Raw genomic sequence first — 18,468 nt, 5'->3', positions numbered from 1 at the left:
CAATTTTTTCTCAGACATTGTGCACGAATTAAAACGTAAACTGAAGTGCGTCCGTGAAAAACTTCGAAGAAGAGAGAAGAAAGTGTTTTCCATGGATGACATCATAAGTTCATTGAAGGAGGAGGGACATCTTCCTGAGAAGTTACATAACTTCCTCTATCATCAGAAAGGAACACAAGTGGAATTAGTGTGCAATTTAGTGAACAACACTCTCTCATCAAAGGGTAATAGATACACAACAAATGTGAAAATGTTTGCGATGACTGTGTACTTTTATTCACCAGCAGCATATGCATACCTGCAAAAATTAATGCATCTGCCCCATAAATCATTGATTTCCAAATGGGTGGCAAGTGTAGACTGTGATCCTGGCCTCTTAAAAGATGTTTTTAAGTTCATTGATTTGAACCAATTGTAAGGGACCAGTTCAGCGATTCATGTCTAATAGTAGACAGTATGGCAATTAGGAAGCAAGTAGTTTGGGACCAAGGAAGTAAGTGATACACAGGTTTTATGGACTTTGGTGTGGAAGTGCCTCAGTCAAAAGAAGTAATAGAGGTATCTGAGGCTCTGGTTTTCATGCTTGTCTCTATTAAAGGCAAATTTAAATGCCAAATTGCATATTTATTTATCAGTGTTGTACAGGCAAATAATCAGGCCACACTGATAAAATCTGCTTTAGAGAGGCTGCACAGTTCTGGCATTAGGGTTTGGTGTGTTACATGTGATGGCTGCAAGGTAAATATAAGCACTTTATGTTCACTTGGCTGTACTTTAAATTTTTCTAAGGGTGATTTTAAAAGCCACTTTCCTTGTGGAAAAATACAATGTTCATTGTATCTTGGACATGTGTCATATGATTAAGTTAGCCAGAAACGCTCTAGCAGAAGTATCTGTTATTGAGTCTCCAGCTGGCATTATTGGATGGCATTTCATTGAGCAATTGAACAAGGTACAACAAGAAGGTATGACATTTGCCAACAAACTATCAGGACAACATATAGCCTAAGTTATGTAAATAGAAAAATGAATGTTTCATTAGCTGCACAGACTTTGAGTTCTAGTGTGGCAGATAGTATGGAGTTTTTGAGGAGGGTTGGTGATCTAAATTTTAAAGGAAGTGAAAGCAACAGTAGAATTTTTGATATTCTGAACTCCAGAAATCCATTGGGTAAAGGGTACAAGAGCCCCCTGATACTTGACAACAATTCTTATTGGCTTGGTATTTTCAGAGACACTGAAAATTATATCAAAAGCTGAAAAATCATAGGTGTTCCGTTGCTGCTCCATGCAAGAAATACTTTTGCTTTTTGGATAATTTTCAATGTGCAATCAGTCAGGCACATAGCTCTGGCAAGTATGTTTTGTGTTGAATTTCCTCTGAAGTATTTGCTAACATATAAACTGTCACAAGACCACATAGAGTCCCCCCCCCCCCCCCCTGCATTCGGTCCAGAGGTGGTTGGAACAACAATCCAAATGCATACCAGTTCAAATGTGCCATGAGATAGTTGCTCTTGGGTAACAGTGTCACTGCAATGAATGGGAATTGCTCAAATTTTAATGTGTGTTGTTTGCCAACTGTTTGTGATTTTCATGCAAGAAAGCATGTAGCAGAAAGCGATGAAAGTGCTGCAGAAAATCAAGTAGAAAAGTGGTGTGCACTTCTTGATGATAAGATTAAGTTCTCATTTTACAAGCAAAATATACTCTATTATATTGCAGGGTATGTGTCATTGCACCTTTCAAGGCAGATCACATGCAAAGACTGTCTTCACATACTGAAGCCACCAGTAGTTAAATCTGCATTAGAATGTGATGCTCTCCAAGCTTTTCCCAATATGGCCAATAAAAATGCATTTGTAAATTTTGTTAACCGGGGAAAACTGGTTAAAACAAGTGACTGTGTGTACTCTGTTATAGAATACTCATAGAAACTGTTTCAGATGTTTGTGATTGCTGGGGATAGGCGACAGAAATATATACAGGCCAAGATTTTTCATTGTGTTAAAAATAAATTTGTAGTTTAGCCATTTCCTGCTCTTGGTCATGATTACTATTATGAAATTGAGGACTTACATCAGACTCAACTTGTTTGTAAGATTGCATCCCTGTACTCCTGCATATGCTTAAAAACATATGGAAAAAAAGTCTGCTGAGAAAATTTTAAACAACAAATCAAGTATAAGGCAGAAGTTAAATAAACTCATATTGTTTAATCATGTATAGTGCTCAAATTGGAAAAGATTATGTAATGGGACATTCCATGCAGATGGATGTGACATTTTGACAGATTTTTTAAAACTATTTTGTCCACAGGTTTGTTGTTGTGTAATGATGAACTTCAAAGGATGAATCACATTGAAGTAAAATTAACTCTTTACATCCTGTGTAGATATTGTAACAAAATTATAATTGTTTATTATATAAGCTTATTTTAAGATGTTTGGTGTTACAAAATATGCACTTGCATTAAAAACAGGTGATTTGTGTGAAATTAATGAAAAAAAATGGGCTGAGACTTATTTGACAGATGGCTTTCAGTGTGAGAAAATATGCCCCTCAATAACTATGTTAACTTGAATTTTTCACTTTAAGAAAACAGTTTAATCACAGGATGGGTGTGATCTAATGAAGTATGCGGTGGCCCTATGTTTCAAACAGTAATGTTTGTGGATACTCTGCAACATAAGAGCAATAAAATTGTTACTCTGTTAATTCTTGTTTTAATACTTCCTATAATGAACACAATGTTCCAGTTGATCATAAGCATTCTTATTACTTTATAACCATTCTAGAATAAGGGGACCTGAGTCAGGCAAAACCTAATTTTCTGAATTTTGTCCTTATTTTGTTAGGATGTCTTTCTATTATATTTTCCTGTGTAAAGGGGGGGGGGAAGAGAATGCAAATAATCATATAGAATTATCTTTCTAGCATTATAAAGTACAGAATACAGTGATTACAGGTACACGTGGAAACCTAGGAAATTTCAGTATTCATGTTACATGCCTAATTTTCATCAACATTTACCTTAATTATACGGTTACACTTTTTGCTGATTTGAACTGTGTACTACATGTTAAAAAGATTTTGTTTGGTCATAGTAATAAAAGCATTTCATTTTGTTAGTTCTTATGTCCCATACGGAACTGAAATTATCGAGTTATGATGACAAAGGAAGGAAATAACATTAAGGAATCTTACTTCACAGAAATTATGTAACAATGGTTACACTTTTTGCTAGTTAACTTTAACATAAACCATTTCTACATCTACATCTACATCTATACTCCGCGAGCCACCTTACGGTGTGTGGCGGAGGGTACTTATTGTACCACTATCTGATCCCCCCTTCCCTGTTCCATTCACGAATTGTGCGTGGGAAGTACGACTGCTTGTAAGTCTCCGTATTTGCTCTAATTTCTCGGATCTTTTCGTTGTGATCATTACGCGAGATATATGTGGGCGGTAGTAATATGTTGCCCATCTCTTCCCGGAATGTGCTCTCTCGTAATTTCGATAATAAACCTCTCCGTATTGCGTAACGCCTTTCTTGAAGTGTCCGCCAATGGAGCTTGTTCAGCATCTCCGTAACGCTCTCGCGCTGACTAAATGTCCCCATGACGAATCGCGCTGCTTTTCGCTGGATCATGTCTATCTCTTCTATTAATCCAACCTGGTAAGGGTCCCATACTGATGAGCAATACTCAAGAATCGGACGAACAAGCGTTTTGTAAGCTACTTCTTTCGTCGATGAGTCACATTTTCTTAGAATTCTTCCTATGAATCTCAACCTGGCGCCTGCTTTTCCCACTATTTGTTTTATGTGATCATTCCACTTCAGATCGCTCCGGATAGTAACTCCTAAGTATTTTACGGTCGTTACCGCTTCCAATGATTTACCACCTATGGCATAATCGTACTGGAATGGATTTCTGCCCCTATGTATGCGCATTATATTACATTTATCTACGTTTAGGGAAAGCTGCCAGCTGTCGCACCATGCATTAATCCTCTGCAGGTCCTCCTGGAGTACGTACGAGTCTTCTGATGTTGCTACTTTCTTGTAGACAACCGTGTCATCTGCAAATAGCCTCACGGAGCTACCGATGTTGTCAACTAAGTCATTTATGTATATTGTAAACAATAAAGGTCCTATCACGCTTCCCTGCGGTACTCCCGAAATTTCCTCTACATCTGCAGATTTTGAACCGTTAAGAATGACATGTTGTGTTCTTTCTTCTAGGAAATCCTGAATCCAATCACAAACCTGGTCCGATATTCCGTAAGCTCGTATTTTTTTCACTAAACGTAAGTGCGGAACCGTATCAAATGCCTTCCTGAAGTCCAGGAATACGGCATCAATCTGCTCGCCAGTGTCTATGGCACTGTGAATTTCTTGGGCAAATAGGGCGAGCTGAGTTTCACATGATCTCTGTTTGCGGAATCCATGTTGGTTATGATGAAGGAGATTTGTATTATCTAAGAACATCATAATACGAGAACACAAAACATGTTCCATTATTCTACAACAGATTGACGTAAGCGAAATAGGCCTATAATTATTCGCATCTGATTTATGACCCTTCTTGAAAATGGGAACGACCTGCGCTTTCTTCCAGTCGCTAGGTACTTTACGTTCTTCCAGCGATCTACGATAAATTGCTGATAGAAAGGGGGCAAGTTCTTTAGCATAATCACTGTAGAATCTTAAGGGTATCTCGTCTGGTCCGGATGCTTTTCCGCTACTAAGTGATAGCAGTTGTTTTTCAATTCCGATATCGTTTATTTCAATATTTTCCATTTTGGCGTCCGTGCGACGGCTGAAGTCAGGGACCGTGTTACGATTTTCCGCAGTGAAACAGTTTCGGAACACTGAATTCAGTATTTCTGCCTTTCTTCGGTCGTCCTCTGTTTCGGTGCCATCGTGGTCAACGAGTGACTGAATAGGGGATTTAGATCCGCTTACCGAGTTTACATATGACCAAAACTTTTTAGGGTTCTTGTTTAGATTGTTTGCCAATGTTTTATGTTCGAATTCGTTGAATGCTTCTCTCATTGCTCTCTTTACGCTCTTTTTCGTTTCGTTCAGCTTTTCCTTATCAGCTATGATTCGACTACTCTTAAACCTATGATGAAGCTTTCTTTGTTTCCGTAGTACCTTTCGTACATGATTGTTATACCACGGTGGATCTTTCCCCTCGCTTTGGACCTTAGTCGGTACGAACTTATCTAAGGCGTACTGGACGATGTTTCTGAATTTTTTCCATTTTTGTTCCACATCCTCTTCCTCAGAAATGAACGTTTGATGGTGGTCACTCAGATATTCTGCGATTTGTGCCCTATCACTCTTGTTAAGCAAATATATTTTCCTTCCTTTCTTGGCATTTCTTATTACACTTGTAGTCATTGATGCAACCACTGACTTATGATCACTGATACCCTCTTCTACATTCACGGAGTCGAAAAGTTCCGGTCTATTTGTTGCTATGAGGTCTAAAACGTTAGCTTCACGAGTTGGTTCTCTAACTATCTGCTCGAAGTAATTCTCGGACAAGGCAGTCAGGATAATGTCACAAGAGTCTCCATTAAGAGTGAAAGCAGTTGCACGAGTCACATAAAGAACAAAGTTTCCCATAGGGAACTAAAGTATTTTACGTTTGAGTTATTGCAGACCCAAAGTATTGTGATCTTCATATTTCTATTTAAAAAAGTTTGTAACTCAAATTCACAGACATTTTGGAATCTGTACATACATGTGTGTAGCAAGGTACTTTTCATGTGCCATGTGGAACCTTTAATTTTCTGGCTTAAATATAATTTATTTCATGAATTACCTTTAATACCAGCACTGTCTGAATGCATTATTTACCATTTAGAAGAAGAAATATTAGTGTACAGAATAACAAACCTCATGAAAAATGCGAGAGATTGTTTTGTACAGAACTTGGAATGGCCCTTAATCAATAGCAGGTAAAAAAGAAGGCTTCTATTAAATGTTCAAAGAAACCAGTCAGTACCTCTTAATTCGCCATAGAGGTGATACAGTAATAAAACAATTTACTTTTTTCAGAATTTCTGCTAAGTATTAAAAGTGTGAAGACGTATTCAATTAGTATTTGCTTTACCAATAACCTGTAGTACAAGCACACGTATAAGCAGATAATTATGGGAGTAAAGAGTTATGTTAAAATTAAAGATTCTGACTATTATTACTCGCTCACAAAGCATTGTAGTTGCTGTACAATTTATGCTGTATGTGGTGTACCCAATGTGATTCCTGAAGGACATAATATTCTGTTATCCTATGGGAGTGCACTGGTACCACACCTACTGAAAGTACGTTTTGTTGTGGAATAGTTGTATCAGGTGTCTGTACCAGAAAACAAATCTCCACTGTGACACCCCCATGTTCTTGGTATGCTATTAGCTATTATTACAGGAATACTCTTCACATGGAGGAGGAAGCATAGTGAGATTTTCTTTTTCATCATTTCCAACATTGTACACAACTTTCTTGCACTTTTATGTTATCACATTTTTCCCTTGATAATCGAAAAGAGAGAGGGGGGAAAAAATTTAAGCGAGCTTTCATAACTGAGAACTCTACTTGCGTCATTTGTTATTTTCAAAATGTTACTCTCTTTTCCAATACTGTCCTATTTCTTCAAGCCAATTTTGAATTTCTCAGATTATTACATATTATTTACTGTACATTGTCCACCAATACTTCTGTTGTTACCAGATAGTTTGTAACGTGGCACTACCTTTGTGCCACTGGTATTGGCTAGTGTACTTTTGCAGATAAGAAAATCGACTGGACTAGATTGTCCTGTCAGTATAGGACAAATTCAGACAATATGGAACTTTTTACAATAAATTTGCAATATAATGTCACCCTTGTCTCACACAGATTGTAGCAGCCATTGGGGTGCCTGTCTGGCCAGCTTCTGCAGCTTTCACTTTCAGGTTTGTTTTTTGCTTGGGCCGTATACTGACAACCACTCATTCCAGTGATTGACACCATGTCAAAGACTGGAACCAAGATTCACAGAAATGGAATTCTGTGGTTGTAAGTCAAAGTGTAATTAATTTTGCTCACTGACATGTTTTGAATTCAATTTTAAAATTGTCTGGGTGTCAGACTGGAAAATTACAGTTTTAAGACACGCCAACCTTAAAATTAACAGCTGTGATCAAGGTTATTTTCAACAACTTCCTTCACTTCCTACATCATCATGGATCAGTCCAATACAAGTCATGCATTTAAGAGGAGCCTTAATGTTGGGCTTTGTGTTTATCTCATTTAAATGTATTTCTTGTCTCGTATCAAAGACTGAAGCACTGTTAAATACTGGTGCTTCTACCATATCACTCAGTTTAAATACACCGTGTCATGTACAGGCGTTAATAAAATCATGGCATTTAAATTACTGATCAAAGGGAGAGCCAAATTCGTAAGTGCATGTTGCAATTACAGTGTCAGCATATATGCAGATCGGCAATGCATCACTTCAGATAAAGAAAAATAACAATTTTTTCTGTTTATACGTAAGTAATACTTTAATAGTTCAGTCGTAATTTCTGTTGTCAGTAAAGATACCCCTCAGCAAACGATGTCAACTTGTTTTCAAGAGATGTCTTCACTGTTGTCCGCACTTGATTTTCCGAATTATACCAGTAGTTAAAAGTTTCGGCAAGTAAGGTAATTTGTTGACCTCCATTGAATCTTAAATAGTGTTTTAAAACGGGCAAATAAGTAAAGCACCCATAAAATAGTAAACAATTTATAGGTCAGCTTGTCAAACTTTCAAAACACACTCGAATTTAGGAATTTCATAGCAGAACTGTCACTGTTTTTTCTCGCTAGATTAGAAACACTTCATTATGTTGATGTGTAGATATCTAGAACATCCAATATAAAATACTTATGAGGGCGCAGAACGAAAAACATTTTCATCCGTGTTTTGACACTTCGTTTGTTTGCCAAATTCAGATATGGCGGACACTCAATTAGTCAATTATATAACGTCTTGCCGGCACGCGCTAGAGCCGTCTATCGGTAGGTCCGGTAGTTGAGCATCCCTCATTTCGCTAGCTTTAGACGCCTGTGTGTGGCATTTCGGATACATACAGTATCTTTGGTTGGAAATTGATAAACCAGCAGCGCTTATAAATTTTGCTATGGCGTTAATATGTCATGACAGCATTATTTCTACCAATAGTGGAATGTGTTCGTTTGTGACACATACACTATGATGTCAGCCTCACAGTAGTAACATAGTGGTGGCTTAGCAATAATAAATAATTCGAATGCTTTTGGGCACATGCTGCTGCATTGTGACTGGTTCACTCTGATGTACAATAAGGGGGAAAATTTCATTAAAATGTGTAGGACGTTTTCCAAGAAAGTAGCAAAATTTCCAGAGCAAGAAAAACTATGATCTCTAGCCCACTCCACCTTACTTAATCTATGATAGAATAAGTTTACATGTTCGTTGCAGGACTGGCATTTGGGGTAGTTTTTTTATTTTTTATTTTTAACAAGGTTGTATTGTTTTAGGTAACTCCAAAAACAGAGCACCATGATCAGAAAGTCCTAAATCTAAGCAAAACTTATTTGTCTCATGATACATGTAATTGGTTAAAATATTATATGAATGTTGCAGACATTTCGTTTACTTGAGTAAAATCAGTGAAATTTGCGCTGAAACCCGATATCTAAGTCATATCAATGAATTTTGTTGAGTTATTGGCTTCACTGGCTAGATCTACGTTGAAATTAGCAGTTATTAAGACTCTTTTCTTGGTTTCTTTTTGAAGTTTTTGCAGTAGACACTGGAATTTCGACAAAAAATGTTTCGTTTCTTCTGGGAATGGAGTTCTGTACATAGATAAAATAAGAATATTATGCCCTAACTCTACACAGCAGCTTTCAAATATACATTGTACATTAAGGAATCGAAATCGAATCTTGCACATATTTCATTGATCTTTCCACAAGTATGCACGATCCTCCTTGGGTCAAATTACTCCTACAAATGCTGCTGGCAACATAAAAATTATCAAGGTTATTTAAGATTTTGATATATCTTTGAAAACCAGTGTTCATTCAAGCATACAACCTTGATACTTGGCATTTCTGACAAAATAATTGGCAAGTTGTTAAGTTTTGTTTCTTTGCCATTTGTGTAGTTTGAAGTTAACCCATTTATGTTCAAGTGCATTACCAACGTATTGTTACTTTTTTGGATATTCCTAATGGCGTCTGTTTTGAAACGCTGTTTGTGTATTATCGTTTCAACTTCGTTATCAACTTTTACAACCTCATCTCTGCATACTAGTTTCCCTTTCTAAGTATGATCTTACAAATATTAATATATATATATATATATATATATATAGTACTAAATTTTGCCGATCCTAGCCTGTTTAGATGCAGCCCAACTTGTCTTTCAGATTTATCACTGATAAATTTATTCTAGTCCAAGAAAACTGCACCGAGTCTGTTGCACTGCTCTCTGGTGTGATTGTTGATCTTGTCCATGTATTTATCACTTACCGATCTCCTGAGCAGGATACTACTAATAATTAACTTTGATGCTGGGTACACGTTTTTCACTGTTCGGATTAGATTTTTTGCTTCGTTTACAATCTCTTCTTCACTGTTGTTTCTGATGTACCAGTAGGAATGCATTTTGTTTAATTGTGTGCGTGTTCTTGAGGTGATTATTTAATTGATGTATGCCTATCCCTGGGCAGACACCAATTTTAGTATTTGATACTGCAACGTTTTTAATTATGAATCACAAGTTATTAAGAAGTCACTTCCGATGCTTTGTTTGCCTCGTTTTTGATGCTTCCTTCCTTTGTTTTTGTACGTTGCTGCAACCCACTATTTATTTCTATGTTCGACACATTTTGCATTTCTTTCTACACGATTTTCGCCATTATCATAACTTTTTTCGGTTTGCATATCACTTTTAACACTTTGAGTTTGACTTTTTTTTGGTCAATTTTCTCCACTGGTTCCACGGATCCATCGTCGTTTTTCATTTAATAGCTTCGTGTTTTCTTGCTTCAAAGTGGCAATTTCTTTTCTGGGGGTCTCAATGTCAGTATTCAGTAATTTGATAATTTCGTCTTTTGAATTTATCGTGTTGAGAAAATCTTCACGTTCATCACTAACAAAGTTACGGCATGACCACCTAATGAGATTATCTTGTTCTGTGGTTGGTTGTCCTGTCTCTCATTTCACTGCATTCCATACACCCTTTTGTTTGGTATCATAATTACTGATTTCTGACATTATGTGCATGTTCCTTGATTTTTAATAACCTTACTTAGAATTGAGAGTAGTTTTTATAGTGTGTAGCTACTGCAGGGTCCTACTTGTCCTTGCCAATAGATACATTTCCCTTTCACAAGATACTTTAATCCTTATAGTGAACCATCGCTTTTTACATGGTTGTTTAGTGTCCTTTCTGATTGGTTTATGAGGAAAGCGATTTTCAAACAATGATCAAACTTTCGAAATGTGGTGCTATAGAAGAATGCTGAAGATTAGACCGGCAAACCATTTAACTAATGAGAAGATACTGAATAGAAATACAGAGAAATGAAATTTGTGGCATAACTTGACTAAAAGAAGGGATCTGTTGCCGGCCACATCAAGGGATCCCCAATTTAGTACTGGAGGGAAGTGTTTAAGATAAAAATTGTAGAGCGACATCACTATATGAATACAGTAGGACGGTTCGAAAGGATGTCGGTTGCAGTAGTTCATCGGAGACGAAGAGGCTTGCACAGGACAGGATAAAATGGAGAGCTGTACCAAACCAGCCCTAGGACTCCTGAAGATTACGCCAACAACATGCATTCTTATGAACTTTGAGTTTTCGATTATACTCTTTGACTGCTTCGAATCTGAAGTATTGTTTCTGCACGGGCGTCATTGTGTGGTGTTTGTAAATATGAAGCAGTAGTTGAAAACATCGTTAGAATTAGTTTTAGTTGTTAGTCGAGATGGTGTAGCTACTCGTTGGGTTTGTACCGCCGAACATAAACAGTAGTTTTCTTGGATCATATTAATAACTAATAATTACTGAAAAACTGACATGTTTCTGTTTAGTTGAAAAGCAGCTTAGTTTACTGAAATTGTTTATTTTGTGAATGTGACAGGGACCATGGCTGAAGTGAACATAAGTCCCGATGAAGAAGAACGTGTCCATTTCAGAAGAATAGTTGCTGCCTTTAAATGTTACAGGTAAATGCGTTTTTTTAATTTTCTTTTCATATATTTCCTACAACAGTGAGCAACGTCAGCCAAGGTTATATTATAGACATTCGGGGTCTAGTGTAGCAGGGGATACAACCCGTCGGCTTTGGACAATGACGTCACAAGTCGCCAGAGAGCAGTTTACCATTTTCGCTTTTGCTGTTATGTTTCAGTTTCGTTTTTTTACTGATTACTTAATAAAGTGGATCTGTTTATTCTATCTCGTGAGATTTTTGGGTCTAGTGCAGCAGGGGATACAACCCGTCGGCTTTGGACAATGACGTCACAAGTCGCCAGATAGTAGTTTACCATTTTCGCTTTTGCTGTTATGTTTCAGTTTCGTTTTTTTTACTGATTGCTTAATAAAGTGGATCTGTTTATTCTATCTCGTGAGATTTTTTTTAAAAAAGCCAAAAAACACTTATCAGCCACTGAAGGGAGCTACAACACTAAGAAGAATCGCTTCTCGATTGGCGACTTGTGACGTCATTGTCCAAAGCCGACGGGTTGTATCCCCTGCTACCCTTACCTTATAAATAAATAAAAAACGTTTTTTATTTTAAATTCAGTGCATTAGTATTTGTAAAATGACTCTTAGTGTTCATTAAAAATGACGATCATTCCACTTGGGACCTGTGGAATGGTACATTAGCTTATTTGTTTTAGTTGTAAATATTTGTCATGTATTGTTGTTTTTCTGACATGTTCCACATCCAGGAGGACCTCCTCACTACGGATCAATTGGAATGAAAGTAAATCTAATCTAATCTAGTCCCGACATTCGTACAAGATCCGAGAAATTGCAGGAGTAGAAGCTGAATTTGTTATTTTTTGCAGTGTAATGGAACTTTCTTGATGAAATTTAACTTTTTCCATGATGTTATTAGAATATTTCGACATTTCTGCTGTCAGGCAGGTCCGATGGAATGCCCATCACTGTTGTAAATACTGTGTGTAATATTATTTCCTACCCAATGACTACAACAATTAACCAGTCTCTAGAACAGGAATGTTTTCTAAATGTCTTGAAATATGATAAGATGAAGCCAATCTTCAAAAAGTGATTACCAGAACATGTAGGAAAACTTGTCTGTTGCACAGTGGTCTGTAAGTCATTGGAAAGGTTGTGACCAAACAGATGGAGAAGTTTCTGACAAAAACAGTAATACTTGTACAAATCACGTAGGTTTCCAGAAAGGGAAAACCTTTATACATGACATTGGCGAATTAACTGATAAAAATAAGCTCCTCATTAGATAAATTAAAATGGTCACATGAATTTTCTGTGACCTGTCAAAAGCTTTTGTTTTAATGTATCACACATAACTTGTTTTCAAAATACAAAGGTATAGTATCAGGGCCTGTGAGTTGCAGTGGTTCATGTCATATTTGGTAGATTGAAAACGTAGAGTAACCACAAATGGAAGCAATTACTTCTCAGGCTTGAAGACTTTTATCTCCAAGGTTCAATAGTGAGTCGATACCTGTTTCTGTTGTATATAAATAACTTGCCATTAAATAATGGTGTGCATTCGGTGTTGTTTGCAGATTACACCTGAGTCCTAATTGAATATAATGTCCTAGGAAGTATCCCAGATAGTATACAAAACATTAAAAAACCTTGAATCCTGGTTTTATCAAAGTGGACTGAAAATGAATGTAACAAAGACTGACGTGATGTAGTTTAGAGCTAAAATACCAGAAATAATTGAAAATAAAATAACTCACAATGGCCACGAAATGACAGAAGTAAGCCATGTTAAGTTTTTGGGGCCAAGTCTAGACAAATATTTTTAATTGGAAGGCACAAGTAGGTGTCATAGCAAACAATTTAAATAGTCTAACTTTGCAATGCGTGGTTTATCTGATGTGTCCCATAGAAGCAAAAATGTGTCTCACAGATATACTTTGAATTGGGTATAGTATAACCTTCTGGGAAACTTCAACCAACATTAGACTTCTGATGCTTCACAAGAAGATCATCAAAGACAGGTATAGCGCGCTACTTAAAAATGCCAAAAAGTAACTAATACTAACTATATATTTATGAAAGTTTTATTTTCCTCTGCAGTAATTGCTATATGCTTAGAAATAATCATTTGAAACTCAATTAGAGTGACTAGATTGTGATATTGGACCCCTCCTCCCCTCCATTGAAAAATAGGCTTTGGTGACATACTGATTTGTGGTGTAGCCCAAAGTCAAGGTTAGGGTGGATGTGATAATTTGCCACTCGTCACAAAGAAAAATGCAGGCTTTCAATGCACAGATTAAAACTATGACCAAATACAACTATATGTGTGACGGAAGATTTATAATTAACTTAAAGGCAACAAAATATATAATGTGAACCTTGGCTAGCTGAAATAGTGGATTATTAACTTTTGGAAACCACCGCCAGTAGTGTGTAGTGGTCATCATATTCATACTACTCCCCTTGCCCCATTTCCCTTTCTTTTTTTTTAGCAACTTCATCTGTTAATCTCATGAGGAGGTAGACACAAAGAGGTTACAAATTTCAAATTGCCGTTGACAGTTAACTTTACCCAGATGTTTCTGCTTCCTTGGTACAATCTGTGCACAGGTGATTTCATGCCAATTTCACAAAATTGTTAATGTGTATGGCCAGCTTTCTTTCGAAACACCTCAAGTGGCAAGTGACGTGTAAATTATAGAGTGAGAAACTGCCCCTGTTTGATTTATCATCATTCTGAGTACCTAAGTATTTGGAAAAAGTGTTGTCATAACAAGTGTATATTTGAAGTTCTCTGATAGCTTAGCCTCCCAGATCCCCTGACTTGAATTCATTGGCTTCTTTGGTTGAAGAGTACTTTACTTGCAGTGTTGGTGGCCCTTGTACTGCGTACTGTTACTGGCAGTTTGTTTCCATTGCTTGTAGCCAAACAGTTGATAGTATACAGTAGCCAATGAACACATCTGAATGTAATGACTTTTTCAGCTGAAGACACAAATTGATTAATTTTGTTTTTTACGCAGGTAGCTCATGATTATGATTACAGATCTGGCCACTACGGATCATTAAGGGATGTGTCCACTAGCTAGTAAACTTCCACAAGTTAGTTGCACAAGAATTCTCTTGATAGTGTTTTTGAACTCTGGGAATATATTGTGGAAGACTGTCATTGCATTCTGAATGTGCCTTGAATTTTGGAATGTGTACGGGTATCAGTGAGGAGACTTGCTGACCCTGTCAAGGGAGAAGGTGATTATGGCAGCGTGTGATAGCTGAACGCATTAAAGAACGCAGTTCCGGATACCAGGAGGTGCGCTGGTCTCAGATCGCTTGTGCCTCGCAGATTAATTATGGGGACCAGTGTGCTGGGCAGTCTGGATGTGGTATTTAGGCAGTTTCCCACATCCACATATGTAAATACCAGACTGGTTCCCATATCCTGCCTCAGGTACATGATGTGTAAACACTTTATGCCACAATGTCATATTTGACCTTTTGATTACACTAGATGCAGACAGAAAATGTTGACAGCTTGGAATGTTGAAATACCCTAAGTATTTGTACCACAGTGGATGCCATGTCAACATAAATAGAGGGCTGGGAGGATTTCGCCACCAACAAATTTTTTAAGCTCCACTTAAAATCATATGTCATTAGCAGCTAAAATGTTCATGGTTGCCAGCCAGCCATTGAAAATGAATGCCCCCACATAATTAACACAATTCTGAACGAAAGTGAGTGCCTTTAAGTCTTTATGAAGGTTTTCTCATTTTTAGTATTGATTTTGTGAACTGAACTTTTGCTTCAGAAGACAGATAAATTATGTGGAAGAAATTCAATTAAACAGTAGTTAGTATGCCCAGTTCTTTGAACAGGCTCTTGCAGGACATTTTCGAATTCCTGCCACAAACAATTTGTATTACACACTTTCGAATATAGAAACTGGGTTGGAGTTATGGTGGTCTATGGTTACTTTCTTATGTTGTCAGTACACTTGTGGATGTGTAATACATCTGTTACTCTGCTGTGTGCCTTAGGATGAAGCCTTTTGTACTTTGAAACTGACTGCAGCTAGTGGAATACAATAAACTCAACTGGTTGGACATAAAAGCAACAATAAAATTGATTAAATAGTTTTTACTGTTCTAATAACATATGGCAATGGTTTATGTGAACTAGTTTATTGTAAGAGGTGGAGCAATAATATCGTCAACAATTTTCCTTGGATGTAATAGTGGGTATTCACAAAGTTTTTTTACTTCAGTGTTATTTACACAAATACGCAAATAATTTACATACACAAATAATATTGATTTACAGCTTCGGTACATAGTACTACATGGAATGCAGTTACATATATACTGAAACACACCACCCAGTCACTTTTCTCTTCTCTTACCTCCTGATAAATGCCCTTCAAAGAGATTCATTTCTGTCATTAATGAAATTTGACCACAACCTTGTTCTCACCTAAGACTCAGTTGGAATAGGATCTCAAAATTTAGATGGTGGAAAAAAAAAAAAAAAAAAAAAAAAAACCATACCTCACAGGCTTCAGAACACTGTTTTTATGCCCCAGAAGCAGACAAACCATAAAAAATAAATTTAAAAGATCACAGTCACCAATGCAAATGGATACTGCAATCTGCAAACATAACTGTGCTTCCACAAAGTGGAGCATAATATTGGAAAATCAAATTAAAATTAAAAATGGTGTAGAAAGAGCACCATCTAATAAGCAACACAATCCTCCTGGGATCTTTTGTCAGTTTCCAAACATGTTTTGCTTTATACGGTTGGTCCAACCTATTTGTAGATGCATTTTGGAGAGCTGTCAAGTTTCTCATACAACTAAGAGTGACGGTCAATAGTGCAGCTCTTGTAACACAAATAAACACAATCACATAACACTGGTACAGACGATTCTCAAATATTGCTCAAATGTGTGGGACGCATACTAGATAGGCCTAATGGGAGATATTGAACGTATGCAAAGAAAGCCACCACAAATGGTCCCATGTTTGTTTGACCCATTGGGGAGCATCACGGAGATGCTGAAAAAACTGAGCTGCAGTAGGCACAAACTATTCTATGAAAGCTACTTACAAAGTTTCAAGAGCCAGCTTTTAAGTGATTAATCAAATGGTTCATATGGCTCTGAGCACTATGGGACTTAACATCTTAGGTCATCAGTCCCCTAGAACTTAGAACTACTTAAACCTAAGTAACCTAAGGACATCACACACATCCATGCTCGAGGCAGGATTCAAACCTGCGACCGTAGCAGTCGCGCAGTTCCGGACTGAAGCGCCTAGAACCACTCGGCCACCGCGGTCGGCAGTAACTAATCAAGAAATATACTACAACCCCCTACAAATGACTCCTGCCTCAATAACAACATGAGACAAGTTACAGCAAATGTAGAGATGTTTAAGCAATCTGTTCTCCTGCACTCCGTACTTAAGTGGAATGGAAAGAAATCCTAATAACTAGTACAATGCGAAGTACTTTCCACTATGCACTTCACAGTGATTTACAGAATATGGATGTAGTTTTGTGATCATGTTACACCCTGCCCACTGGAACTGAACCATATATGTTCATTGAGATTTTTTTTTTTTTTTTTGTTTGTTTAATTTTATTGCTGCAGGATTTGATGTTAGTCAACTTGAAAGGGGCAGGAGGGGATAATTTCCATTATATAACTTTTATTCTTAATGCCAAAGGTAGTTGTATGGTAGGCTGCTTCCTCATAATTTACTGATGAACTAACTTCCTGCATCTCATATATTAAAGTTAAAGCAGCTATTTCTGGAGTTTTCTGTAGGTGGAAATGCATATGAATTTGTGTATTATGTAACTATCAAATCATTTATCAGTGTACTCAGAAACATAATTATGTTTTGCATGACCCACTATTTCAAAAACGCTGGCAATAGTTTGTTTCAGGTTGCTGTTGTTTAAATGTTAATGAAAACTCTGAAGCAAGTAGGAGTCAGTTCCCTCTGAGCGACACAGGTGTTAACAGACTGAAATCTTCAGTCATCATCACCAGTGAATTCTACATAACAGTGGAAAATGACATAAGGACAAATTAAACAATGTGTACTGCATTTAGCTAGTTATTTGTGTGTTCCATAGAATGTTTGTATGATATTTAATTATAACATGGCATTGGTCAGTTGACAGGTTAAAGGAGTGGCTACATGATGCCCATGTACTGAATTTGTGTAATAGTAAAAATATTTAGGTTATTAGCAGAAGAAAGTATGTAATTCTCTTGAACTTCATACAAAACAAGTTTCTAAATAAAAACTCCTCTTTAGAATACAAACTTTTTCAGCTTCCTATTGTATTTTCCTTTGCTGTTTGCCTGAAATTTTATATAAATAGGAAAGTGAAGAAAATTTTCATTAACAGTATTTTAGGAAAATGAGGAACTGTGACTGGTCCATGTGTTTCACTACATCCATTCATCACAGCGCACTCCATCCTCGCTTAAAGTTTGAGTTGTATCGGTAGTTTTTTTTTCAGTTTGCCTCATTCAGTCTTTGCAAGAGTATCTTACCTATTTTTTATGTATTTCTAACATATACTGCATACCGTTAATTACTGTGTGGATTTTAGAAAAGGTAATTTTGCTTTAGCACTGATCACACATTACACACAATTATGACATATTACCTACAGAAAAGGAAATTGCAATTTTATATACATATTACCACATTATTATTATTATTATTATTATTATTATTATTATTATGGTTATTCTTCCCTTAAAATGAATTTCTTACACATGTACAGGCCACACACATATATTGGCTATATGGGTAGGTGTGACAGCTTTGACTATTTGAGGTGAATTGTGGCTCACATAACTGGCATTTATGAAGGAAAGTAATGCCTGTATTTTTTGTTTGTTTTGCAATCTGATTAAAATTACTTGGCACTGTATGTTGCCAAACTGGCTGTCAGCTCCATCCTTGTGAAAACTCGTACAAGGGGTGGACTCATTTTTGCATGCTGTAGCTGGTAGCAATTAAAAAGAAGATCCAGCACTGCCTGGTAAATGGTTGTATACATACACTGCAAGTCAACTGAAAGTCTGTTGCATTGGCAGTTGCAGTTATTGTCACATTGCAAGCTCCGTGTGGAGAAACTAAGTACCAAGGTGTGAAGTTTCAACTAACAAGTAATTTGAATCGTACTATAG

The 18,468-nt window shown here is 36.8% G+C and overlaps 1 protein-coding gene across 4 annotated transcripts in view; it reads left to right on the top strand.

Moving 5' to 3' along the window:
* Positions 1-10,489: 10,489 nt before the first annotated feature.
* LOC124723097 (carnosine N-methyltransferase) overlaps positions 10,490-18,468 on the top strand; it is a 202,804-nt gene continuing 194,825 nt past the window's right edge. The window contains exons 1-3 of one of the 4 annotated variants that reach the window (XR_007006505.1): positions 10,667-11,071; positions 11,185-11,269; positions 17,195-17,589. Coding sequence is in view for 2 of the 4 variants with exons in the window: in XM_047248275.1 (XP_047104231.1) it covers positions 11,190-11,269 (80 nt within the window). In the remaining 2 variants the exon portion in view is untranslated. Of the gene's footprint in view, positions 11,072-11,184; positions 11,270-17,194; positions 17,590-18,468 lie in introns of those variants that run through there. The other 3 variants (XR_007006504.1, XM_047248275.1, XM_047248274.1) reach the window with 3 other exon arrangements.

Source organism: Schistocerca piceifrons, chromosome X (assembly GCF_021461385.2).
Source record: "Schistocerca piceifrons isolate TAMUIC-IGC-003096 chromosome X, iqSchPice1.1, whole genome shotgun sequence".
NCBI lineage: Eukaryota > Metazoa > Arthropoda > Insecta > Orthoptera > Acrididae > Schistocerca > Schistocerca piceifrons.
This window is presented reverse-complemented; position numbering and strand designations above follow the sequence as displayed.